The sequence below is a fragment of the Oncorhynchus gorbuscha genome, linkage group LG15 (assembly GCF_021184085.1).
Source record: "Oncorhynchus gorbuscha isolate QuinsamMale2020 ecotype Even-year linkage group LG15, OgorEven_v1.0, whole genome shotgun sequence".
Lineage (NCBI taxonomy): Eukaryota > Metazoa > Chordata > Actinopteri > Salmoniformes > Salmonidae > Oncorhynchus > Oncorhynchus gorbuscha.
In genome coordinates this window covers 38,171,716-38,199,011 of record NC_060187.1, presented here as the reverse complement: position 1 = coordinate 38,199,011, position 27,296 = coordinate 38,171,716, and the positions used below count along the sequence as shown (strand labels likewise).

Sequence of the window (27,296 nt, the reverse complement as noted above, 5' to 3'; positions counted from 1 at the left end):
ATGTTCCTGTCTCCTAGCACTCACACAGACACACACAGTCCAGGTCCCTGTCTCCTAGCTCTCAAACAGACACACTGAGCCCATGTTCCTGTCTCCTAGCTCTCACACAGACACACACAGTCCAGGTCCCTGTCTCCTAGCTCTCAAACAGACACACTGAGCCCATGTTCCTGTCTCCTAGCTCTCACACAGACACACACAGCCCAGGTCCCTGTCTCCTAGCTCTCACACAGACACACACAGCCCAGGTCCCTGTCTCCTAGCTCTCACACAGACATACACAGCCCAGGTCCCTGTCTCCTAGCTCTCACACAGACACACACAGTCCAGGTCGCTGTCTCCTAGCTCTCAAACAGACACATACAGTCCAGGTCACTGTCTCCTAGCTCTCAAACAGACACACACAGTCCAGGTCCCTGTCTCCTAGCTCTCAAACAGACACACACAGTCCAGGTCCCTGTCTCCTAGCTCTCACACAGACACACACAGTCCAGGTCCCTGTCTCCTAGCTCTCACACAGACACACACAGTCCAGGTCCCTGTCTCCTAGCTCTCAAACAGACACACATAGTCCAGGTCCCTGTCTCCTAGCTCTCACACAGACACACACAGTCCAGGTCCCTGTCTCCTAGCTCTCATACAGACACACACAGTCCAGGTCCCTGTCTCCTAGCTCTCAAACAGACACACACAGTCCAGGTCCCTGTCTCCTAGCTCTCAAACAGACACACACAGTCCAGGTTCCTGTCTCCTAGCTCTCAAACAGACACACACAGTCCAGGTCCCTGTCTCCTAGCTCTCAAACAGACACACACAGTCCAGGTCCCTGTCTCCTAGCTCTCAAACAGACACACACAGTCCAGGTCCCTGTCTCCTAGCTCTCAAACAGACACACACAGTCCAGGTCCCTGTCTCCTAGCTCTCAAACAGACACACACAGTCCAGGTCCCTGTCTCCTAGCTCTCACACAGACACACACAGTCCAGGTTCCTGTCTCCTAGCTCTCAAACAGACACACACAGTCCAGGTCCCTGTCTCCTAGCTCTCAAACAGACACACACAGTCCAGGTCCCTGTCTCCTAGCTCTCAAACAGACACACTGAGCCCATGTTCCTGTGTCCTAGCTCTCACACAGACACACACAGTCCAGGTTCCTGTCTCCTAGCTCTCAAACAGACACACTGAGCCCATGTTCCTGTCTCCTAGCTCTCACACAGACACACACAGTCCAGATCCCTGTCTCCTAGCTCTCAAACAGACACACTGAGCCCATGTTCCTGTCTCCTAGCTCTCACACAGACACACACAGCCCAGGTCCCTGTCTCCTAGCTCTCACACAGACACACACACCCCAGGTCCCTGTGTCCTAGCTCTCACACAGACACACTCAGCCCAGGTCCCTGTCTCCTAGCTCTCACACAGACACACTCAGCCCAGGTCCCTGTCTCCTAGCTCTCACACAGACACACACAGTCCAGGTCCCTGTCTCCTAGCTCTCACACAGACACACACAGCCCAGGTCCCTGTCTCCTAGCTCTCACACAGACACACTCAGCCCAGGTCCCTGTCTCCTAGCTCTCACACAGACACACACAGTCCAGGTCCCTGTCTCCTAGCTCTCACACAGACACACTCAGCCCAGGTCCCTGTCTCCTAGCTCTCACACAGACACACTCAGCCCAGGTCCCTGTCTCCTAGCTCTCACACAGACACACTCAGCCCAGGTCCCTGTCTCCTAGCTCTCACACAGACACACTCAGCCCAGGTCCCTGTCTCCTAGCTCTCACACAGACACACACAGTCCAGGTCCCTGTCTCCTAGCTCTCACACAGACACACACAGCCCAGGTCCCTGTCTCCTAGCTCTCACACAGACACACTCAGCCCAGGTCCCTGTCTCCTAGCTCTCACACAGACACACACAGTCCAGGTCCCTGTCTCCTAGCTCTCACACAGACACACTCAGCCCAGGTCCCTGTCTCCTAGCTCTCACACAGACACACTCAGCCCAGGTCCCTGTCTCCTAGCTCTCACACAGACACACTCAGCCCAGGTCCCTGTCTCCTAGCTCTCACACAGACACACACAGTCCAGGGCTGTTTAACTCTTCTTTCGTTACTCCCCCTGTCCCGCCTCGTGCATTATTGAACCTTCACTGCTTTAATCGATTGTGTGTAAACGAGTGGACTTGTGTCTGTGTGTTGGGATGTGTGTTGTTCCAGTCTGCTCTCTCTCTCTCTGACTCACGAGGTGTCTCATTCTCTTTCTCTTCTCACTAATAGCCTCATTCATCAAAGTCGATAAACGTTCCGCTATTTTATTTGTCTGCTAAAAAGAGTCTGTTTCAGCCCAGTGTAGGCCCCTGCCTCTCTCTTTCCACTTGTACTTTCTTTCTCCACCCCTGTCCCTCTGATTTCTCTCTCAAAATGTGAAACGAACAATAAAAAGTGAACCGTAAATATTACACTCACACACTCTCTCCCTCTCTCTCTCTTTCTCTCTCATCACCTCACCTGAGTGGGTGCCATTACTTGTCAAGGCTGTTTACCTCGCGTCTTGTTTCGCTGTTTATTGTGTTGGCTCTGGGTGTTTGTGAATCTCTGCTCTGTTGAATATGCAGATTTGTATTTGGCGTGTGATCAGAGCATCCACCAATAATATCTCTCTCTCTCTATACTAAAAATGAAGACTTCCCTGTTACTACACCACATAACCCCCACACTCATGCATCTGAACACACACTAGCCTATCCCTTGGTCCAGGATGCCTGGGTTTGTTCCTCTCCTCTTTATCCTAGGTTAACTGTTCTCCCTCACTTTAGTCCCAAATATGTCCCCTTAACATGCACTCTGGGCCCATTTGGTTGTTAATTTCTTAGTTTTTTCGTCCCCAGTCTGCTCTATGTGTCTGTGTTTCTGACTGTGGTCCATTTGTCTGTCTGTCTACAGTCCTACAGGCAGCAGTCGCTATGCCTCCTCTGGGGAGCTGAGTCGAGGCAGCTCCCAGCTCAGTGAGGAGTTTGGCCCTGAGAACGAGGGGAGTCTGAGAGGCTCTGTGGAGCTATACGATGAGAACGACTCTTACCACTCCTGCCACTCCTCTGTCAGCTACGACAAGGAATCGGCTGGCTGGGACCCCGATGAGCCCGAGGTGGTTTACAGTGACGAAGGGGGCTATGTCAAAGATGGCGGAGAGGAGGGGGCTATTTACGATGAGGAGGGCGAGCTCTACCAGCCCGAGCAGGGAGAGGGGGAGTACAACTATGAGGGAGAGGAGGAGATCATTTACGAAGATGAAGATCTCTACCCTCTGGACGGCACGCTCAGCGAGGACCAGGAGCCACCCTACACTCCCACCCCCACCAGCACAGCCCCCACGCTGGCCCCCGAGGCCTCCATCACCAGGCCCCCTCTGGAGAAACAAGCCTCTCTGAGAGAGCAGCAGCCCGAGCCCCCACCCTGGCCCCCACCACCCAGGCCCAGACCATGCCCCCTGTCCAGCCCCCTGTCACCACAGCCTCCACCAAGCCTCCATTTACCCCCATGATCCATCCATCCCTCACCCAGCCCCCGGTGCCCACCGCCCAGCCCCCGGTGCCCATCGCCCAGCCCCCGGTGCCCACCACCCAGCCCCCTGCTCCAGAGACCCAGCCTCCAGTGTCTGATGCCCTGGATGATATCCTCCTAGACCTTCAAGAGGAAGAGCCTCTGTCTTTAGAGCAGGAGGTCCTTGTGGTGGAGAGTCCCACAGCAGAAGTCCCAGCAGAGAAGAGTGAGACTCCTCTTGTCAGGTGAACCCTCAACCATCCACTTCTGTAGTTATATAGTAATGCTGGCCTGAACACCATTGTCTGCTACACTATTACCACAACTATTTACTACAACTTTCCCCTCTACACATTACGTTGTACTACAATAGACTTTTATTACTATCCACTGCTGCCTTTAAAACAGAGCGAAGTTCCATTATTTTTTACCATCTAAGTATCTTCACAATTAATGAGCACCAGTCTGAAATCCCCTGTACATTTCCCTCCCAGCTATCAAAGGCCCATCATGGAGCCTGGACCAGACAGGGCCAGGGCCAACTGGCAACGGCTCTGCAGCAAGGTCCGACTACAGCTGCAGCAGGTGAGACAGCCTGTGTGTGTGTGTGTGTGTGTGTGTGTGTGTGTGTGTGTGTGTGTGTGTGTGTGTGTGTGTGTGTGTGTGTGTGTGTGTGTGTGTGTGTGTGTGTGTGTGTGTGTGTGTGTGTGTGTGTGTGTGTGTGTGTGTGTGTGTGTGTGTGTGTGTGTGTGTGTGTGTGTGCGTGACATGGACTCAGAGTTAGATGTAAGTAACAGTAAACAGAAATCTTTCTCCCTCCATTTAGTAGGATGTTACGTTTCATATAATATTAATTTGTGAATGTCCATCATCCATGTTGTATGACATGTTATGAATGATATTTTGTATGATATGTTATGAATTTCAATATTAATAATATGTTACAAATTCCACTTTATTGTGGTTAACATTGGCTAGGTGGCTAACGTTAGCTAGGCTAAGGGTTAAGGTTAGGAGAAGGGTTAGCTAACACGCTAAGTAGTTGCAAAGTAGCTAAAACGTAGTAAATAGTTGCAAGGTTACTAATTAGCCAAAATACTAAAGTTGTCCGTGATGTGATTCAAACACGCAACCTTTGGGTTGGTTGCTAGACATTTGCGTTAAAGCGCTCACCCATCCTCCCCGACCAACAGCCTTCCTTTCATTTGAACCTTCTTTCTTATGTGACCAAATGTAACATATCATACTAATTTTAGTTCCCCAGATTTCCATTTACCATGTTATGTCTAGTCTATGAGTCCAGGCTGGTGCAGGTGGGTGTGTGTGGATGGACTTTCTATGTGGCTGCCTGCTATGTTTCTCACCATAATGCTGTCACTCCTTCATATGTCCCTGCCCTGAAATGTATCTTCTGACATCTGTGCCCTTTCGGTTTTGTTTCATTCACTTCTTAATCATTAATTCCAGTTATATTGCCCTTTAAGTCGTGATCCAGTGGTTGTTTTAGCCTGGCTTTATTTTGTTACGATAATTTATATTTGTTTACCCTTGTTTGTGTGCCATTTCATTTTGTTTTCTTTTCAGTTTTGTTTAGCGATATGCATGTTGTCCGTTCTGATGGGCCAGGGCTGGGAACGACTGCCAGGTGGGTGTGTCCGTGGTTGCTTGTGAGCGCTGCTGGTGACAATAACGTGAATGTCAGTGTTGTTGCGTCGTGCTCTGAACACACAGAGAGATAAGGAGCACGTCTTGCTGTTCGAGCACAGATAGAATTACTGGAATGTTACTGCAGATACGGACCTGTCACAAATCCACTTTCAACCTTCAAACACAAAGGCCTCCCCACTGACGTCAAATGGGCGGTGAAAATCACCCGAGGCAACGCCCTCTTGTCTCCCTCCCATGTTTTATGGCTGACATTATGGACTGTTTTCTGACCAATTAAACACATCCTTCTTGATTTTATATTAACAAACTGTGGGAGACTCAATCTTTGGTTATTGTGGCGGGACAGACCGGGGCAGATATGTGATGTACTAAGACCTGATAAAACCATTTCAAGGCCAATCACTCTTCACCCTGTCTCACCCTGTCTCACCCTGTCTCACCCCTCTCTCCACAGGCTCGAGGGGAGTCGGTTGGGATTTGCTCCCTGTTGCTATCAGCAGGGTAAGTGTCTGTCACGATCACACCCACAAGTATGCTAATAAAGCTTCACAACATTAAATAATAACAAAACTGCATGACATTTTGAGCAAATAATTGGAGTGCAGTTTGTCCCAGATCTGTTTGTGTTGCAAATGGCCATTGTCATACAAACATGGCTATATAGCACAAACAGATCTGGGACCAGGTTAAAGTATTTGTTCCTGTAATTTACAGTGTGTTTATGTGTTAGTGGTGGAAGGGGATTTTGTGATAATAAGAGTGTTGTGTTTGTGGGGTTTCTCCCCATGCAGGGTGGGTGGGGCGCTGTATAGCATTGACAGCATGCCGGACCTCCGCAAGAGGAAAGCCATGCCTCTGGTCAGGGACCTGGTCAGTGTAAGTTCTGACCACTTACTAAATATAGTCACTCGACATTCACCCCTTCTCTCTCTCTCTCTCTCTCTCTCTCTCTCTCTACTCTCTTTCTTTCTTTCGTTCTTCCCCCCTTCTTTCCTTGTTGTGCCCTGAGGGGGACAACCCTGCCCTTCTGTCTCTACTTGAAGAACCCAGAGTCAGGGGTCTCAGATGGCCACTGAGGCCTGCCTTGGAGAGGCTGTCAGACTCTAGCCCTCCACATCTCACAGGGAGCGTCACTCTGTCCTCTCCTCTCTCTGACTGCTCACCCTGGGGGTGTGGTATGTTAACCAATGGGATGCTAGATGAGAGTGGATAATCCTGGATAGTTATATCCTGCTGTACTGTACGTGAACACTCATATACTCTTAGAAAAAAAGTGTTCTTTGGCTGTCCCCTAAGAGAACCCTTTTTGGTACCAAGTAGAATCCTTTTTGGTTCCAGGTAGAACCATTTTTGGTTTCAAGTAGAACCCTTTTTGGTTCCAGGTAAAACCCTTTAGGGTTCTATGTAGAACCCTCTGTGGAAAGGGTTATACATGGAACCCAGAAGGGTTCAACCTGGAACTAAAAATGGTTCTACTTGAAACCAAAAATGGTTCTACCTGGAACCAAAAATGGTTCTTCAAAGGGTTATCTTATGGAACTGCCAAATAACCATTTATTGTTCTGGATTGCACCTTTATCTGTCCCGTTAAAGATTGAATAGAGTAGATTATTTTCATTGGAGAAGTATACAGAGGAATAGTACCATTGTTGGGCTCCAGCTGGAGTAATGGCATAGCAGAGTGTTTAAGTAGCTGTCAAAGCAGGTGCTTACTAGGCTGTTAAACTCACACCAAATAGATGGCCTTGTCCTTGTTCTATCCATCCTTGCCAATTGATCTGATTTCCAAGTTTTGAGTTGAATAGCTCTGATAAGCTGAAGGCCTGCCAGACTATACTGCCAGCTCAGCGCTCAGGTGGCTCGGCTCCAACGTGAGCTGTAATGAAGAATTACCATTCCGGACAAAATAGCTCAGCACTTTGTCTCTATGAATCCAGCTTACTGTCACACTGTACACCCCCCCCCCCCCCCCACACACACTCACATGCATGCATACACACACACTAACTGCCTGAGTCTGATTCATCCAAACCAGGTAATGTGCTGAGTGGAACTGAATCTGAATGTGCAACAAAGCCAGACTAATATTCAGCCAGTGTTCTCAGACACAGAAGTATGTGCAGGACGATGGCTTTTTCTCCAAATGCTGACTACCTCTCTCTCTCTCTCTCTCTCTCTCTCTCTCTCTCTCTCTCTCTCTCTCTCTCTCTCTCTCTCTCTCTCTCTCAGACAGCGTCCTAACTCTCTGTGTTTTAATGGTGTCTATCCTTCAACATTGTTAAGGAAGTACATTCATTTCCCTCTGTCCCGAGGGGCCTTTGTCCTCGCCGTCTGCAAAGTTGTTTACATGCCGCGTGTTCATCTTGTGTGATTTATAGGTCTCGACCTTTCCTCCCACCCAGTATTTCATCAACGACAATCACTAACTCTCCCTGATGGAGTTATTTTCCTTTCCCTTGGCTAATTTATCGCCGCCACCCTGTATCTGTTTGGAAATCACTCCTATGCCACTGTGGCCATGTCTGTGACTGTAGCTAAAGTTGTTTTGCCCTTTTAACACTTGTTTCTTGTTCTGCTTCCTCCTTCCATCACCTGCACTGTCACAGGCTATGGTGAGTAACACTGGGTCCCAAATGAAAAGGGAATGTTGAAGCACTTTTATTCCAGATACCCATGACCCCTTGTTTCTTATATAAACACTTGGGGAGAATACAGCTGGACTGCATTATGCCCTATTGGGCTTAGAGATGTATTCTGATCCAAACTGTGTCGAGAGATGTTAAAGTATGTATCAAGAGAAATATACTTTCCTCTTTGAGTAAAATCGAAGTTGTTCCGTTGTTTTTAAAAGCCCTTCTTGAATGTATTTCAATCACAGTATGGCACCCAACTACTATATTTAAAACGTATCTCTTCCTTCATTGTCATCCACTCCATCCTTTATTTTCCTCCCCTCCCTGGCCTACCTCAGTCCCTGGCTCAGAACTCCAGGAAGGCAGGGATTCCATCAGCCATGGCGTCCAGCACTCTCAATAACGAGGAACTGGTGCGTTTCTGGCTCTTTCTTTTCTCTATTCACACTGTATGCAGCTAGTCTTTCTCTCTCTCCGTGTACTCATAGATTCCACTAAGTCTCTGACTATAACTCCTCTCTCTTCTTCTGTTTCCTTCTCTTGTAGAAGAGTCATGTGTACAAGAAGACTCTACAGGCTCTGATCTACCCCATCTCCTGCACCACGCCCCATAACTTTGAGGTGTGGACGGCCACCACGCCCACCTACTGCTATGAGTGTGAGGGGCTGCTGTGGGGTATCGCCCGCCAGGGCATGAGGTGCACCGAGTGTGGGGTCAAATGTCACGATAAGTGCCAGGACCTGCTCAACGCTGACTGCCTGCAAAGTAAGTAGCGCCATGTTGATGTTGCTCAGTGAGTTGTAAAGTTTTCTTCAGTTGGTGCTTAAACATAATATAGCGGTGAAAAATAAAGTTGGGAAAAAATTGTTCAGAGGTTTGTAGTAACTAGCAACACCAAACGTGTGAGGTTACTTCTGTAATGGACCTTACCGACCGCTGCTTGGATAAGTGTGTCATTAACTAAAAGACTCCTTTGACTGTTGTACTTCAGACTCTCCCCTCCATTCTCCTACATCTCTCATCCCACTCTGCTTGTCCTCCTCCCTCTTATTCTCTCCTCCCACTCTGCTTGTCCTCCTCCCTCTTATTCTCTCATCCCACTCTGCTTGTCCTCCTCCCTCTTATTCTCTCATCCCACTCTGCTTGTCCTCCTCCCTCTTATTCTCTCATCCCACTCTGCTTGTCCTCCTCCCTCTTATTCTCTCATCCCACTCTGCTTGTCCTCCTCCCTCTTATTCTCTCATCCCACTCTGCTTGTCCTCCTCCCTCTTATTCTCTCATCCCACTCTGCTTGTCCTCCTCCCTCTTATTCTCTCATCCCACTCTGCTTGTCCTCCTCCCTCTTATTCTCTCTTCCCACTCTGCTTGTCCTCCTCCCTCTTATTCTCTCATCCCACTCTGCTTGTCCTCCTCTTATTCTCTCTTATTCTCTCCTCCCACTCTGCTTGTCCTCCTCCCTCTTATTCTCTCATCCCACTCTGCTTGTCCTCCTCCCTCTTATTCTCTCTTCCCACTCTGCTTGTCCTCCTCCCTCTTATTCTCTCATCCCACTCTGCTTGTCCTCCTCCCTCTTATTCTCTCTTCCCACTCTGCTTGTCCTCCTCCCTCTTATTCTCTCATCCCACTCTGCTTGTCCTCCTCCCTCTTATTCTCTCATCCCACTCTGCTTGTCCTCCTCCCCCTTATTCTCTCTTCCCACTCTGCTTGTCCTCCTCCCCCTTATTCTCTCCTCCCACTCTGCTTGTCCTCCTCACTCTTATTCTCTCCTCCCACTCTGCTTGTCCTCCTCCCTCTTATTCTCTCCTCCCACTCTGCTTGTCCTCCTCCCCCTCTTATTCTCTCTCTCCCACTCTGCTTGTCCTCCTCCCTCTTATTCTCTCATCCCACTCTGCTTGTCCTCCTCCCTCTTATTCTCTCATCCCACTCCTTGTCCTCCTCCCTCTTACTCCCACTCTGCTTGTCCTCCTCCCTCTTATTCTCTCCTCCCACTCTGCTTGTCCTCCTCCCTCTTATTCTCTCATCCCACTCTGCTTGTCCTCCTCCCTCTTATTCTCTCATCCCACTCTGCTTGTCCTCCTCCCTCTTATTCTCTCCTCCCACTCTGCTTGTCCTCCTCCCTCTTATTCTCTCCTCCCACTCTGCTTGTCCTCCTCCCTCTTATTCTCTCATCCCACTCTGCTTGTCCTCCTCCCTCTTATTCTCTCCTCCCACTCTGCTTGTCCTCCTCCCTCTTATTCTCTCCTCCCACTCTGCTTGTCCTCCTCCCTCTTATTCTCTCCTCCCACTCTGCTTGTCCTCCTCCCTCTTATTCTCTCCTCCCACTCTGCTTGTCCTCTTATTCCTCCTCCTCTTATTCTCTCCTCCCACTCTGCTTGTCCTCCTCCCTCTTATTCTCTCATCCCACTCTGCTTGTCCTCCTCCCTCTTATTCTCTCTTCCCACTCTGCTTGTCCTCCCTCTTATTCTCTCCTCTCTTATTCCCTCTCTCATCCCACTCTGCTTGTCCTCCTCCCTCTTATTCTCTCCTCCCACTCTGCTTGTCCTCCTCCCTCTTATTCTCTCTTATTCCCTCTCCTCCCACTCTGCTTGTCCTCTGCTCTTATTCTCCTCCCTCTTATTCTCTCTCCCACTCTGCTTGTCCTCCTCCCTCTTATTCTCTCCTCCCACTCTGCTTGTCCTCCCCTCTGCTTGTCCTCCTCCCTCTTATTCTCTCTTCCCACTCTGCTTGTCCTCCTCCCTCTTATTCTCTCCTCCCACTCTGCTTGTCCTCCTCCCTCTTATTCTCTCTTCCCACTCTGCTTGTCCTCCTCCCTCTTATTCTCTCCTCCCACTCTGCTGTCTCAGACACTCTCTATCTTGTTTGGTTATTCTGGAAAGGAAATTAAAAGCCATTTGTCTTTCCTTGACATCCTTTCCAACTCTTCATGGGCGTTTCACAGGTCTGCAGATACTGCCAGAGTACTCATCCATAAATCATACTGCATACTCTGTCTCACAGTGTTCTGATGATGGGGCACATTTGCTCTTATAGATCAAATCAAGATTTATTTGAACTGCATTTAAAATTGCAACGTACTTTACGGCAAAACAATTTTAAAAAATGCATGATAAGAAGTTTAAGAAAACGACAGAAGGCAATAAAAGAGATTAATAAAAGAAGAATGAAACAAAGATAACAGTCCAATCTGTTGTTATAGATGCCGTGGTTTATGTTATGCATCCTTCGTATACGTTCATCCAATGTGTATCCCATTCAGCCCAGTGAAAACTGTTCATGACCTCCATGCAGCATCACAGAAACCTTCTCATTTCTAATGTAACTCAAGAAATCAAATCTGACCTTCATCGCTCTCGTCTACCTCAGGGGCAGCGGAGAAGAGTTCTAAGCATGGGGCGGAGGACCGAACCCAGAACATCATCATGGTTCTGAAGGACAGGATGAAGATCCGGGAGAGGAACAAGCCGGAGATCTTTGAGCTGATCCAGGAGGTGTTTGCCATGGTCAAAGCCACTCACGTCACCTACATGAAGCAGATCAAACAGAGCGTACTGGACGGCACCTCCAAGTGGTCAGCCAAGATCAGCATCACAGGTGAGAGAGGGGGGGGAGATACCAGGGCTTCAGAGTTGGAGTGCTGATCTAGGATCAGGTCTGCGCGATCAAAATCACAAAAAGAATCTTATTCATTATGATGTAAAAAGATAAACAAGCAGAATCCTATTCTGAGACGCTTTGTGAATTGTATGAGTCCAGAACCATCCATTTGTAAAGCTCTGGCAGATGCCATTGGGAGTCTGACTCCATCACGAGTCATGACACACATCATCCCCCTCTGTCTCCTCTTGTTTGTTTGTGTTCCAGTTCTGTTTGTTGTAAAGGTCATACTGTGCTGTAGACCGTTGAGCCACTGTCTGACACAAAGGAGACAGATTAGATAAATCCCTTGAACGGCCATATGAGGAGGGATTAGAGATATCCGTCTGTAGGTAGGAAAGGCAAACAATCTGAATAGGCCAATGGGAGTATGTGGGATGGCGAACTCTCTCCACGTAGCCTCTTAAACTAGACTGACCACTGTGCAGTGGTCAGTCTGTTTAAACAAGCTATGCTCCAGCCAGACAGACCACCTGATGCTGTCGCCTGTCCCCTCCACAGTGCTGTGTGCCCAGGGCCTTCAGGCCAAGGATAAAACTGGCACGAGTGACCCTTATGTCACGGTCCAGGTGGGCAAGACCAAGAAGAGGACCAAGACCATCTACGGCAACCTCAACCCTGTCTGGGAGGAGAACTTCCACTTGTGAGTACTATAAGAGAGAGGAAGTACTTGACGGTTGTGTATTCACAGGTTATGAATGGGTCACAATTAATGCATATGTCCAACTCTGAACCCATGTGAATAGATGGGATTGGTGGGTCCCTCAAGCAGGAAATGACATAGTGGCGTCTTCCTGTTTCTCTCTCTCTTTCTCCCTGTAGTGAGTGCCACAACTCCTCGGACCGGATCAAGGTGCGGGTGTGGGACGAGGATGATGACATCAAGTCTCGGGTGAAACAGAAGTTCAAGAGGGAGTCTGATGACTTCCTGGGTCAGACCATTATTGAGGTCCGCACGCTGAGCGGAGAGATGGACGTCTGGTACAACCTGGGTCAGTAGGGGAAGGACCTGGGTCAGTAGGGGAAGGACCTGGGTCAGTAGGGGAAGGACCTGGGTCAGTAGGGGAAAGACCTGGGTCAGTAGGGGAAAGACCTGGGTCAGTAGGGGAAAGACCTGGATCAGTAGGGGAAAGACCTGGATCAGTAGGGGAAAGACCTGGGTCAGTAGGGGAAAGACCTGGGTCAGTAGGGGAAAGACCTGGGGAAACATTCATTTTGTTGATGTTCTACTTGTAATTCTAATACTATGTGTCAATTAATCCCATATGGGATTGGTTGCAAACTGGCGATTTAACATGAAAATAAAATGTCATTAATTAATGAATTCATTCTAAGCTAATGAACCAAATCATTGAGTCCATAAAATGACTTTCTAGGTATCCATTAGATGAGGCACATTTGGTGAACTAATTTGGGTGAAAGGTTGAGGTCTTTAACAAAGATAGTTGTTGTTATGTTGACTCTAATATGTGTTGACTGAGACTCTTGTCTTTTGTCCCTCTCTGCAGACAAGCGTACAGACAAGTCAGCTGTGTCTGGTGCCATCAGGATGCACATCAATGTAGAGATCAAAGGAGAGGAAACAGTCGCTCCATATCATGTCCAATACACCTGTCTGCACGAGGTATGCTGTGTGTGTGTGTGTGTGTGTGTGTGTGTGTGTGTGTGTGTGTGCCTTCAGGTAGCAAGTGAGATTAATGAACCCAGTCATCTCGTTTCATTTAGCTGACTGATGTAGCAGTCGATCATTGAAGTGGCCGTTACAGATGAATCAGAAGTTAATATCCCATAAGTGTCACCGTCTGCATTGCTCGATCAACATTAAGACCACATCAGATATGAAATACCACAGATATTATTTCTCCCTCTATATGGAATGATCTACCATAGTTATTCTAAACGAGCATTGCCCTTATATCAGAATTCTCCAAGTTCTGTGAGCCCAATTGTTTTTTTTCGGTTTTTCCCCTTAATTGCATTTGTATTTTATTGTTGGACATAAAAGACTAAAATAAACCAGCAAATCAGCTGCAAGTGATTTTAATTTAGGAAATCTGTTTTAAAGTATTCCCACACATAATATGTGTGATCGTATACAAGGTTTGAAATGATTATGTTTTCGTCAAATATTATATCTGTTTGGGATTCTTGCGGTCAATTTGCAGTATGCAAATATGTCCTGGTCCCCGAACCATCCACTAAGAAAAAATCGGCCCATGGCTGAATCTAGTGGATGATCCCTGTCCTATATCGAGTCATTACTTGGTCCATTACTCAGGATATAGTTTGCAAACAACTGAACCTAAACATAGCGACAAGTAATATTGAATTGCACTGTAAATAGATGATCTGTAGCAAATTCTCTTAATCTCCACAATGGCTTAACATATTGTAATGGTGAGTCGTCACACTGCGTGATTCTGATCCTTCTGTACTCTCTAAGCCAAAATAGACAAACACCATTTTGCAAATGAACTGCAATTTTTAAAGGCAGCAGTTGACTAGGTCTTTTTAATTTGTTTAAATTTGCATGAAGAATTTGAACATGAAATCAACTTGATCCATTTCTAATGGAAGTCGTGTGATGAATGGTGGCCCCGGCCTGAATGAATAATGAATTGATCAACCAGTCAGTTATAGAGTGTGACGTGCTCTGCTCTCCTGCTCAGACATACTCAAACTGAGATCGTAATGACATCTCCCTTTATTCAGCCACTTTAGCTCATTGAAATTATAGTCTGGATTGAATTTACATTTTTATTTTTCCTTTATTTAACCAGGCAAGTCAGTTAAGAACAAATTCTTATTTTCAATGACGGCCTTGGAACAGTGGGTTAACTGCCTTGTTCAGGGGCAGAATGACAGATTTGTACCTTGTCAGCTCGGGGGTTTGAACTTGCAACCTCACGGTTACTAATACAACGCTCTAACCACTAGGCTACCCCTGCCACCCATAACCCATGCATTTCTCTCCCTCCCTCTCTCTCCCCAGAACCTCTTCCACTTTGTCACAGATGTGCAGAGCTCTGGCGTTGTGAAGATTCCAGACGCTAAAGGGGATGATGCGTGGAAGGTGTACTTCGATGAGACTCCTCAGGAGATAGTGGATGAGTTTGCCATGCGCTACGGAGTGGAATCCATCTACCAGGCTATGACGTGAGCGCCAATGTACCCACCCTGTCACTTAGCAACAGCATACACATTGTAATGTGGTGAGAGGACACATGGTGTACGGTTGTGTTTAGGATGATATTGGGGTATAACATCACAAGGGAAATACACAGGCCTTTATAGGAGTCCGCTTCATATATACATTTACATACATTTACATTTAAGTCATTTAGCAGACGCTCTTATCCAGAGCGACTTACAAATTGGTGCATTCACCTTATGACATCCAGTGGGACAGTCACTTAACAATAGTGCATCTAGAACTTAGGGGGGGGGGGTGGGGTGAGAGGGATTACTTAACCTATCCTAGGTATTCCTTAAAGAGGTGGGGTTTCAGGTGTCTCCGGAAGGTGGTGATTGACTCCGCTGTCCTGGCGTCGTGAGGGAGTTTGTTCCACCATTGGGGGGGCCAGGGCAGCGAACAGTTTTGACTGGGCTGAGCGGGAGCTGTACTTCCTCAGTGGTAGGGAGGCGAGCAGGCCAGAGGTGGATGAACGCAGTGCCCTTGTTTGGGTGTAGGGCCTGATCAGAGCCTGGAGGTACTGAGGTGCCGTTCCCCTCACAGCTCCGTAGGCAAGCACCATGGTCTTGTAGCGGATGCGAGCTTCAACTGGAAGCCAGTGGAGAGAACGGCTTCCACAGTGATCATGTTTATGCCGTGTGTGTTCTCCCACAGTCACTTTGCCTGCCTGTCGTCTAAGTACATGTGCCCGGGGGTTCCCGCGGTAATGAGTACCCTGCTGGCCAACATCAATGCCTACTACGCCCACACCACCCAGGCCACCAACAACGTGTCGGCCTCCGACCGCTTCGCCGCATCCAACTTCGGGGTGAGTCGCCCCAAATTAATGAGGGGTGGATGGAGACAGAAAATATAATGCAATGCCTCAACCCAGTGTTAAAGGTGAGCCAATGGATATGCTAGCTGTTAGGCTAATGTGTTGTGGTGTGTTTTAAAACCTTTTTTTTTTTTACAGAAAGAACGATTTGTGAAGCTCCTGGACCAACTCCACAACTCTCTGAGGATTGATCTGTCCATGTACCGGGTACTACTGTTGACCTTCACTCTTCTATTTGTCTCTGTCTGCTTTTCTATCTGTGTCCTTACCTACCTTTATTTCCCTCTTTCTCATTCAATCTAGCTCTCTTTCTCTCTTTCTCTCTCTTTCCCTTTCCCTTTCTCTCTCCTCTCTCTTCTCTCTCTCTCTCTCTTTCTCTCTCTCTCTCTCTCTCTCTCTCTCTCTCTCTCTCTCTCTCTCTCTCTCTCTCTCTCTCTCTTCTCTCTCTTTCTCTCTCCCTTTCTCTCTCCCTTTCTCTCTCTTTCTCTCGTTCACTCTCTCTGTCTTTCTCTCTCTCTCTTTCTCTCTCTCTTTCTCTCTTTCTCTCTTTCTCTCTCTCTTTCTCTCTCTCTTTCTCTCTTTCTCTCTTTCTCTCTCTCTCTCTCTCTCTGTCTCTCTGTCTCTTTCTCTTTCTCTTTCTCTTTCTCTTTCTCTCTCTCTCTCTTTCTCTGTGTGTGATGTGAGAAAGGAGGCTGCTGTGTTAATTGGGCTGGCAGCTCCTCATACACACAGGGTCAGTGAGGTGAAGAGCTGAGGGTTTTAATCTAGTCTGGAGTCAGTGGAAGAGACTGAGACTGCTGCTTCTGCACTACCGCATTGGCCAGTTTATACAACATAGTCTACACACACACACACACACACACACACACACACACACACACACACACACACACACACACACACACACACACACACACACACACACACACACACACACACACACACACACACACACACACACACACACACACACACACACACACACCTCACTGTGGATCTACAGTTGAGTCGGAAGTTTACATGCACTTATTGTGGAGTCATTAAAACTAGTTTTTCAACCACTCCACAAATGTCTTGTTAAAAAACTATAGTTTTGGCAAGTCCGTTAGGACATCTACTTTGTGCATGAAACAAGTAGGTTTTCCATCAATTGTTTACAGACAGATTATTTCACATATAATTCACTGTATCACAATTCCAGTGGGTCAGAAGTTTACATAGACTAAGTTGACTGTGCCTTTAAACAGCTTGGAAAATTCCAGAAAATGGCTTTAGAAGCTTCTGATAGGCTAATTGACATAATTTGAGTCAATTGGATCTGTACCTGTGGATGTATTTCAAGGCCTACCTTCAAACTCAGTGCCTCTTTGGTTGACATCATTGGAAAATCAAAAGAAATCAGCCCAAAAAATTATAGACCTCCACAAGTCTGGTTCAACCTTGGGAATACCACGTTCATCTGTACAAACAAGCAAGCATAAACACCATGGGACCACGCAGCCGCCCTACCGCTCAGGAAGGAGACACCTTCTGTCTCCTAGAGATGACCGTACTTTGGTGAAAAAGTGAAAATGAATCCCAGAACAACAGCAAAGGACCTTCTGAAGATGCTGGAGGAAACAGGAACAAAAGTATCTATATCCACAGTCAAACGAGTCCTACATCGACATAACCTGAAAGGCTCCTCAGCATGGAAAAAGCCGCTGCTCCAAAACCGCCATAAAAAGCCAGACTACGGTTTGCAACTGCACACGAGGACAAAGATCATACTTTTTGGAGAAATATCGTCTGGTCTGATGAAACAAAAATAGAATTGTCTGGCCATAATGACCATTATTATGTTTGGAGGAAAAATGGGGAGGCTTTGAGCCAAAGAACACCATCCCAACCGTGAAGCACGGGGGTGGCTGCATCATGTTGTGGGGGTGCTTTGCTGTAGGAGGGACTGGTGCACTTCACAAAATAGATGGCATAATGAGGGAGGAAAATGATGTGGATATATTGAAGCAACATCTCAAGACATCAGTCAGGAAGTTAAAGCTTGGTTGCAAATGGGTCTTCCAATTGGACAATGACCTCAAGCATACTTCCAAATTTGTGGCAAAATGGCTTAAGGACAACAAAGTCAAGGTATTGGAGTGGCCATCACAAAGCCTTGACCTCAATCGCATAGAAAGTTTGTGGGCAGAACTAAAAAAGCGTGTGCAAGCAAGGAGGCCTACAAACCTGACTCAGTTACACCAGCTCTGTCAGGAGGATTGGGTCAAAATTCACCCAACTTATTGTGGGAAGCTTGTGGAAGGCTACCCAATACGTTAAGTAATTTAAGGGCAATGCTACCAAATACTAATTGAGTGTATGTATATTTCTGACCCACTGGGAATGTGATGAAGGGAATAAAAGCTGAAATAAATAATTCTCTCTACTATTATTCTGACATGTCACATTCTTAAAATAAAGTGGTGATCCAAAGACAGGGAATTTTTACTAGGATTAAATGTCAGGAATTGTGATAAACTGAGTTTAAATGTATTTGGCGATGGTGTATGGTAACTTCTGACTTCAACTGTTTGTATGTGTGTGTGTGTGTCTTCACTGACATTTTCAACCTTTCCCAGTCTGAGTCTGTAATACCAACATGTTTTAAGCAGACCAACATAGTGCCTGTTTCTAAGAACACTAAGGTAACCTGCCTAAATGACTACCAACCCATAGCACTCATGTCTGTAGCCATGAAGTGCTTTGAAAGGCTGGTCATGGCTCACATCAACACCATTATCCCAGAAACCCTAGACCCACTTCAATTTGCATACCGCCCAAACAGATACACAGATGACGCAATCTCTATTGCACTCCACACTGCCTTTCCCACCTGGACAAAAGGAACACCTATGTGCGAATGGGCCGCCCCCACATGGTAAGGGTAGGTAACAACACATCCGCCACTCTGATCATCAACTCAAGGGCCTCTCAGGGGTGCGTGCTCAGTACCCTCCTGTACTCCCTGTTCACTCATGACTGCACGACCAGGCACAACGCCTGCGCCTGATCACCGACAACGATGAAACAGTCTATAGGGAGGAGGTCAGAGAACTGGCATTGTGGTGCCAGGACCACAACCTCTCCCTCAATGTGATCAAGACAAAGGAGATGTTTGTGGACTACAGGAAAAAGAGGACCGAGCACACCCCCATTCTCATCGACAGGGCTGCAGTTGAGCAGGTTGAGAGCTTCAAGTTCCTTGGTGTCCACATCATCAACAAACTAACATGGTCCAAGCACACCAAGACAGTCGTGAAGAGGGCACGACAAAACCTATTCCCCCTCAGGAGACTGAAAAGATTTGGCATGGGTCTTCAGATCCTCAAAAGGTTCTACAGCTGCACCATCGAGGGCATCCTGACTGGTTGCTATGGCAACTGCTTGGCCTCCGACCGCAAGGCATTACAGAGGGTAGTGCGAACTGCCCACTACAGTGCCTTGCAAAAGTATTCGGCCCCCTTGAACTTTGCGACCTTTTGCCACATTTCAGGCTTCAAACATAAAGATATAAAACTGTATTTTTTTGTGAAGAATCAACAACAAGTGGGACACAATCATGAAGTGGAACGACATTTATTAGATATTTCAAACTTTTTTAACAAATCAAAAACTGAATAATTGGGCGTGCAAAATTATTCAGCCCCTTTACTTTCAGTGCAGCAAACTCTCTCCAGAAGTTCAGTGAGGATCTCTGAATGATCCAATGTTGACCTAAATGACTAATGATGATAAATACAATCCACCTGTGTGTAATCAAGTCTCTGTATAAATGCACCTGCACTGTGATAGTCTCAGAGGACCGTTAAAAGCGCAGAGAGCATCATGAAGAACAAGGAACACACCAGGCAGGTCCGAGATACTGTTGTGAAGAAGTTTAAAGCTGGATTTGGATACAAAAAGATTTCCCAAGCTTTAAACATCCCAAGGAGCACTGTGCAAGCGATAATATTGAAATGGAAGGAGTATCAGACCACTGCAAATCTACCAAGACCTGGCCGTCCCTCTAAACTTTCAGCTCATACAAGGAGAAGACTGATCAGAGATGCAGCCAAGAGGCCCATGATCACTCTGGATGAACTGCAGAGATCTACAGCTGGGGTGGGAGACTCTGTCCATAGGACAACAATCAGTCGTATATTGCACAAATCTGGCCTTTATGGAAGAGTGGCAAGAAGAAAGCCATTTCTTAAAGATATCCATAAAAAGTGTTGTTTAAAGTTTGCCACAAACCACCTGGGAGACACCCCAAACATGTGGAAGAATGTGCTCTGGTCAGATTAAACCAAAATTGAACTTTTTGGCAACAATGCAAAACGTTATGTTTGGCGTAAAAGCAACACAGCTCATCACCCTGAACACACCATCCCCACTGTCAAACATGGTGGTGGCAGCATCATGGTTTGGGCCTGCTTTTCTTCAGCAGGGACAGGGAATATGGTTAAAATTGATGGGGAGATGGATGGAGCCAAATACAGGACCATTCTGGAAGAATGGATGGAGTCTGCAAAAGCCTGAGACTGGGACGGAGATTTGTCTTCCAACAAGACAATGATCCAAAACATAAAGTAAAAAATCTACAATGGAATGGTTCAAAAATAAACATATCCAGGTGTTAGAATGGCCAAGTCAAAGTCCAGACCTAAATCCAATCGAGAATCTGTGGAAAGAACTGAAAACTGCTGTTCACAAATGCTCTCCATCCAACCTCACTGAGCTCGAGCTGTTTTGCAAGGAGGAATGGGAAAAAATGTCAGTCTCTCGATGTTCAAAACTGATAGAGACATACCCCAAGCGACTTACAGCTGTAATCGCAGCAAAAGGTGGCGCTACAAAGTATTAACTTAAGGGGGCTGAATAATTTTCCATGCCCAATTTTTGATTTGTTAAAAAAGTTTGAAATATCCAATAAATGTCGTTCCACTTCATGATTGTGTCCCACTTGTTGTTGATTCCTCACAAAAAAATACAGTTTGATATCTTTATGTTTGAAGCCTGAAATGTGGCAAAAGGTCGCAAAGTTCAAGGGGGCCGAATACTTTCGCAAGGCATTGTACATCACTGGGGCCAAGCTTCCTGCCATCCAGGACCTCTATACCAGACGGTGTCAGAGGAAGGCCCTAAGAATTGTCAGACTCCAGCCACCCTAGTCATAAACTGTTCTTTCTGTTACCGCACGGCATGCGGTACTGGAGCGCCAAGTCTAGGTCCAAGAGGCTTCTAAACAGCTTCTACCCCCAAGCCATAAGACTCCTGAATATCTAATCAAATGGCTACCCAGACTATTTGCATTGCCCCCCTCCCCCTCTTTTACAACACTCCTACTCTCTGTTATCATCTATGCATAGTCACTTTAATAACTCTACCTTCATGTACATATTACCTCAACTAACCGGTGCCCCCGCACATTGACTCTGTACTGGTACCCCCCTGTATATAGTCTCGTAATTGTTATTTTACTGCTGCTCTTTAATTACTTGTTACTTTTCTTTCTTATCCATATTTTTTAAACTGCATTGTTGGTTAGGGGCTCGTAAAAAAGCATCTCACTGTAAGGTTGTTGTATTCGGCACATGTGACTAATAAAATGTGATTTTTGATCTGATTTGCTCTATTCTCTGTGTGTAACAGAATAACTTCCCAGCCAGCAGTTCTGAGAGGCTGCAGGACCTCAAGTCTACTGTGGACCTGCTCACCAGCATCACCTTCTTCAGGATGAAGGTAACTCTCTCTTTACATCTTCCTCAGCTTGGATCGCCTCTGCTTTGCTCTGGTCAATACATGTTCCTCTACTCGTATTCTTTACTCTGTTGGTGCCACATGTCTCTATTCTTGTTTACACTGTACAGTATCGCTACACTACGTGCTCTTATCAGACATCCATCTTCACTGAGTTCCTTTGACTGAGTGTGGTTGTATGGGGCTTTCCTAGTCTGAGGATCCTCTCTCTGTCTGTGACTGTCCTCAGGTACAGGAGTTACAGAGTCCCCCCAGAGCCAGTCAGGTGGTGAAGGACTGTGTCAAAGCCTGTCTCAACTCCACCTATGAATACATCTTCAACAACTGTCACGAGCTCTACAGCCGGGAGTACCAGACAGATCCGGTAGGCTGTGTGTGTGCGTGCGTGCGTGCGTGCGTGTGTGCGTGCGCTCTGTGAAGGTGTGTGTGTGTCTCTGTCTGTGTCATTAACACCTCAGGCTGGTCTCCATCAAGCCTGTACAGGATTTAGATAGGGATTTACAAGCCTTGTTTTTGCCTCATTAAAGTGGCACGATTCATTCAGACTCCCTTCATGAATTTCAAAAGCAAATGTTTCCTTTTGAATAAAACCTTCCATCCTGAGGGGCCCATATTTTGTGAAATTCTTTGCTAGATAATTCTTCAGTTTGAACCCCTGCGATGGTAGGAATACTTTTTTCTGACTGTCAGCTCTTTCCAAAGGACTAAACCATGTACATGTGGTTTGATGGGTTCATCAGCTCATTAGAGCGGTAGCGATGAGAGAGATAATGGACAAACTATTGAGCAAAATAGAGGAGAGTCAGAATGGGGTTGAATCCTGACTTGATATCTGCACTATTCAAACTCTTGATTAACTTGAAACTCTTGAGTCATGTCTGCATGTTAAGCTACGATAGTAGCCAATGTCAACGTATCCCAGTGACTCAGTGCGTTTTGTTTTGTCCAGGCCAAGCCAGGAGTGGATCACCCAGAGGAGCAGGGTCCCAGCATCAAGAACCTGGACTTCTGGTCCAAACTCATCACTCTCATCGTGTCCATCATAGAAGAGGACAAGAACTCCTACACACCCTGCCTCAACCAGTGAGTCTGTCCCTCTCTTTCTCTGTCTCTTTGTCTCGCTGTCTCTCTCACTTTCTGTCTCTCTCCTCTACATCAATACATAACTCTGTGTTTCTTACTGTCTACAACGTGTAGGTTTCCTCAGGAGCTCAACGTGGGTAAAATCAGTGCCGAGGTGATGTGGAACCTGTTTGCTCAGGATATGAAGTACGCCATGGAGGGTGAGCACTGAATGAAGTCGCACCACCCTCACCAGTGGTTTAGCTCTGTCCTAACAGTCTTAGTCTCTTCCTCTGTTTTTATGGGACTGTCAGGGTGCGTTTACACGCAGAAATGACACTATTGGCACTGAGGCGGTTTGCCAGAGCATAAGGGCTTTTCTCGATTAGCCTGTTAGCGCTACATGGCGGAGAATAGATCACCCCTCTGGGCTCATTTGCTCTTTAATTAAGAGCTTTGTCTTTCCTCTCTCTCTCTTTCTCTCATTGTCTCTCTCCCCTCTCTCGTTCTTCTCTCTCTCAGAGCATGAAAAGAACCGGCTGTGTAAGAGTGCGGATTACATGAACCTGCATTTTAAAGTCAAGTGGCTTTACAACGAGTACTGCAAAGACCTGCCCTTCTTCAAGAGCCGTGTGCCCGAGTACCCGGCGTAAGTGCCACCCTGTGCCATGATGACACACACACACACACTCACATTAACACACACGTATGCATGCATGCAGGCATACATAAGCACGCACACACTCTCACACACACACACATACACACGCACACACACACAAAACACTTCCCGTCTGGTACTGTACAGCACAGCCCATAAGCAAGACCAGATGGACTCTACAGCCTCAGAAGTTGTTTGAAATGAAATCTTCCAGTGGGGTCGACTCATATCAAACCACCCCCGTGTGATGTCTCCTAGGTGGTTTGAGCCGTTTGTCATCCAGTGGTTGGACGAGAATGAGGAAGTGTCTCGAGACTTCCTGCACGGTGCGCTGGAGAGGGACAAAAAAGACGGGGTAAACTTTTCCACTTCTTCACCTCATCTCCTCAAAATGCAAGTGCTGAGTCACATTGGTTGTGTCAGAATTAAAGTAATCCCTTCCTTTGTCGCTTCCTCATTTTACCATCCTAGTTATCAGGCAGACTTCTCATCGTCTCCCTTTCCTGCACTCATTAAAGACTTCCCTGAGACAATGGAATCCAAAGCACAAAAAGTTGAGAAAGTGTTGAGAGAGACGATAAAGAGATTTGCTCAGACTGCTCTCATGTAGGGAGATAGCATTTGACTGTACCAACCTGTGGATTAATGAGTCATGTTCTCATTACCCAGCAACCCTTGGGAACCGTCACAGACCGGCCGTCTACCCTGTCCGGCTTCAAACAACCCTAGAGATCCTCGAACCAGACCACAACAATCATGTTTATTTATGCTCTCAGAGCTCAGTGGTCCTGCAGCCCTCACAACATCTCTCTTCTCCTCCCTCTTTCATATACTCCATCTCTCAAACCTCTCCCTTTATACCTCCCCCCTCTCTCTCTCTCTCTCTCCCTCTCTCTTCCCTGATGTTAACAATCTGTGGCCTCTGTCCCTCAGTCATAAATGTCTCCCTACTCCTCTCCCCTTCTCTTCACTCTCTTCTCTTCCTCTCTTCTTTCCCCTCCCTCCCCAGTCTCTCTCTCCTCCCTTCCCAGTCTCTTAATGCTTTCCTTCCTCCCTCCCCAGTCTCTCTCTCCTCCCTCCCCAGTCTCTTAGTGGGGCGGCAGCGTAGCCTAGTGGTTAGAGCGTTGGACTAGTAACCGGAAGGTTGCGAGTTCAAACCCCCGAGCTTAACTGACTTGCCTGGTTAAATGAAGGTAAAATAAATTTAAAAAAATAAAAAATGGTCTCTCTCCTCTCCTCACTCCCCAGTATCTCTCTCCTCACTCCCCAGTCTCTCTCTCCTCCCTCCCAGTCTCTCTCTCCTCCCTCCCCAGTTTCTCTCTACTCCCTCCCCAGTCTCTCCCTACTCCCTCCCCAGTCTCTCTCTCCTCCCTCCCCAGTCTCTCTCTCCTCCCTCCCCAGTCTCTCTCTCCTCCCTCCCCAGTCTCTTAATGCTCTCTCTCCTCTCCTCCCTCCCCAGTCTCTTAATGCTCTCTCTCCTCTCCTCTCCTCCCTCCCCAGTCTCTCTCTCCTCCCTCCCCATTCTCTTAATGCTCTCTCTCCCCAGTCTCTCTCTCCTCCCTCCCCAGTCTCTTAATGCTCTCTCTCCTCTCCTCTCTCCCCAGTCTCTCTCTCCTCACTCCCCAGTCTCTTAATGCTCTCTCCCCAGTCTCTCACTCCTCCCCCCAGTCTCTCTCTCCTCCCTCCCCAGTCTCTTAATGCTCTCTCTCCTCTCCTCTCTCCTCCTCCAGTTCCAGGTAACGTCGGAACATGCTCTGTTCTCCTGCTCTGTGGTGGACGTCTTCTCTCAGCTCAACCAGAGCTTCGAGATCATCCGCAAGCTGGAGTGTCCCGACCCCCAGATCGTAGGCAACTATATGAAACGATTTGCCAAGGTACACTACAGTATTCTACACACTATATCCACTTCCTTAATGGCTGCATGGTGATAAGCTGAGCCAGCACGCCCAGTCACAGAGACAGTGGTTGACATACTCCTATCGCCTTCTCTCTCCTCAGACCATCGGTAACGTTCTCCTGTCCTACGCTGACATCATCTCCAAGTGCTTTGCTAACTACGTCAACATGGAGAAAGTGGTGAGTGGCCAATGACTCGACATGACACATGTTGTATGGGGATGCACTACAGTACAGTGCTTGTGCATTTCAGTGAAAATGTGCGATATTTGGATAGTGTAGTTGATAATGACTTTGTGTTGTTTGCAGCCATGCATCCTGATCAACAACATCCAGCAGCTCAGAGTTCAGCTGGAGAGGATGTTTGAGGCCATGGGAGGAAAGGACGTGAGTGGCTCTCTTTTCCCTGTTTTCCCCCAGCCCAGGCTGTATCTGACTGTGTATGTGTTGAGAGTGTCTGTGTGTGTGTGTGTGTGTGTGTGTGTGTGTGTGTGTGTGTGTGTGTGTGTGTGTGTGTGTGTGTGTGTGTGTGTGTGTGTGTGTGTGTGTGTGTGTGTGTGTGTGTGTGTGTGTGTGTGTGTGTGTGTGTGTGTGTGTGTGTGTGTTAGCCTGTCTCACTGACCAGGTTTCTCTGCTCAGGGCATCTATTCTCCGAGACCGTCTGTTTGTTGGGGAATGTTTCCGTGTGCCCGCTGAGAGCTCTGTGTGAGAGCCCCGGTGCTCTGCCAGTCTCACTGTTACTTTTTCCCTCTCCCTGTGTGTGTGTGTCTGTGTGTGTGTCTGTTTCAGCTGTGCAAAGAGGCCAGTGACTTCCTGAAAGACTTGCAGGTGAAGCTGAATACTGTGATGGATGATCTCAGCAGGATCTTTTCTGTCAGGTGAGCTGGGAACACTGCTGGGCACACTGCTGGGCACACTGCTGGGCACACTGCTGGGCACACTGCTGGGCACACTGCTGGGCACACTGCTACACTGCTGGGTACACTGCTGGGCACACTGCTGGGTACACTGCTGGGCACACTGCTGGGCACACTGCTGGGTACACTGCTGGGCACACTTCTGGGCACACTGCTGGGCACACTGCTGGGCACACTGCTGGGTACACTGCTGGGTACACTGCTGGGCACACTGCTGGGCACACTGCTGGGCACACTGCTGGGTACACTGCTGGGCACACTGCTGGGTACACTGCTGGGCACACTGCTGGGTACACTGCTGGGCACACTGCTGGGCACACTGCTGGGTACACTGCTGGGCACACTGCTGGGTACACTGCTGGGTACACTGCTGGGCACACTGCTGGGTACACTGCTGGGCACACTGCTGGGTACACTGCTGGGTACACTGCTGGGCACACTGCTGGGTACACTGCTGGGTACACTGCTGGGCACACTGCTGGGTACACTGCTGGGTACACTGCTGGGTACACTGCTGGGCACACTGCTGGGTACACTGCTGGGTACACTGCTGGGTACACTGCTGGGTACACAGGTGGGCACACTGGTGGGCACACTGCTGGGCACACTGGTAGGTACACAGGTGGGCACACTGGTAGGCACACTGCTGGGCACACTGCTGGGTACACTGCTGGGCACACTGCTGGGCACACTGCTGGGCACACTGCTTGGTACACTGCTGGGCACACTGCTGGGTACACTGCTGGGTAGACTGCTGGGCACACTGGTAGGTACACTGCTGGGTACACTGCTGGGTACACAGGTGGGCACACTGGTGGGCACACTGCTGGGCACACTGGTAGGTACACTGCTGGGTACACTGCTGGGTACACAGGTGGGCATACTGCTGGGTACACTGCTGGGCACACTGCTGGGTACACTGCTGGGCACAGTGCTGGGCACACTGCTGGGCACACTGGTAGGTACACTGCTGGGTACACTGCTGGGCACACTGCTGGGCACACTGCTGGGCACACTGCTGGGCACACTGCTGGGTACACTGCTGGGCACACTGCTGGGCACACTGCTGGGCACACTGGTGGGCACACTGCTGGGCACACTGGTAGGTACACTGCTGGGCACACTGCTGGGCACACTGCTGGGTACACTGCTCGGTACACTGCTGGGCACACTGCTGGGTACACTGCTGGGTACACTGCTGGGAACACTGCTGGGCACACTGGTGGGCACACTGCTGGGCACACTGCTGGGTACACTGCTGGGCACACTGCTGGGTACACTGCTGGGCACACTGCTGGGTACACTGCTGGGCACACTGCTGGGTACACTGCTGGGCACACTGCTGGGTACACTGCTGGGCACACTGCTGGGCACTGCCAGGCAGTCAGCCATGCAAACTACCCATACATGCCTACTCCAATATGTCTTTCATTAATATCACACTGCCTTTCTCCCTGGTAAAATGTTTGGTC

General features: G+C 48.0%; 1 protein-coding gene across 1 annotated transcript in view; it reads left to right on the top strand.

Moving 5' to 3' along the window:
• Window positions 1–27,296, top strand: part of LOC123997089 (protein unc-13 homolog A-like) — a 65,471-nt gene that overhangs the window by 16,250 nt on the left and 21,925 nt on the right. Inside the window, 25 exon segments of the mRNA XM_046301104.1 lie at window positions 2,948–3,533; window positions 3,536–3,789; window positions 4,039–4,129; window positions 5,667–5,713; window positions 6,004–6,088; window positions 7,819–7,824; window positions 8,184–8,258; window positions 8,392–8,611; window positions 11,210–11,437; window positions 12,002–12,143; window positions 12,323–12,492; window positions 13,009–13,124; window positions 14,493–14,656; window positions 15,348–15,501; window positions 15,649–15,717; window positions 21,181–21,270; window positions 21,518–21,652; window positions 22,238–22,371; window positions 22,486–22,571; window positions 22,873–22,999; window positions 23,270–23,366; window positions 24,742–24,885; window positions 25,010–25,087; window positions 25,217–25,294; window positions 25,697–25,785. Coding sequence (XP_046157060.1) covers window positions 2,948–3,533; window positions 3,536–3,789; window positions 4,039–4,129; window positions 5,667–5,713; window positions 6,004–6,088; window positions 7,819–7,824; window positions 8,184–8,258; window positions 8,392–8,611; window positions 11,210–11,437; window positions 12,002–12,143; window positions 12,323–12,492; window positions 13,009–13,124; window positions 14,493–14,656; window positions 15,348–15,501; window positions 15,649–15,717; window positions 21,181–21,270; window positions 21,518–21,652; window positions 22,238–22,371; window positions 22,486–22,571; window positions 22,873–22,999; window positions 23,270–23,366; window positions 24,742–24,885; window positions 25,010–25,087; window positions 25,217–25,294; window positions 25,697–25,785 — 3,465 coding nt within the window.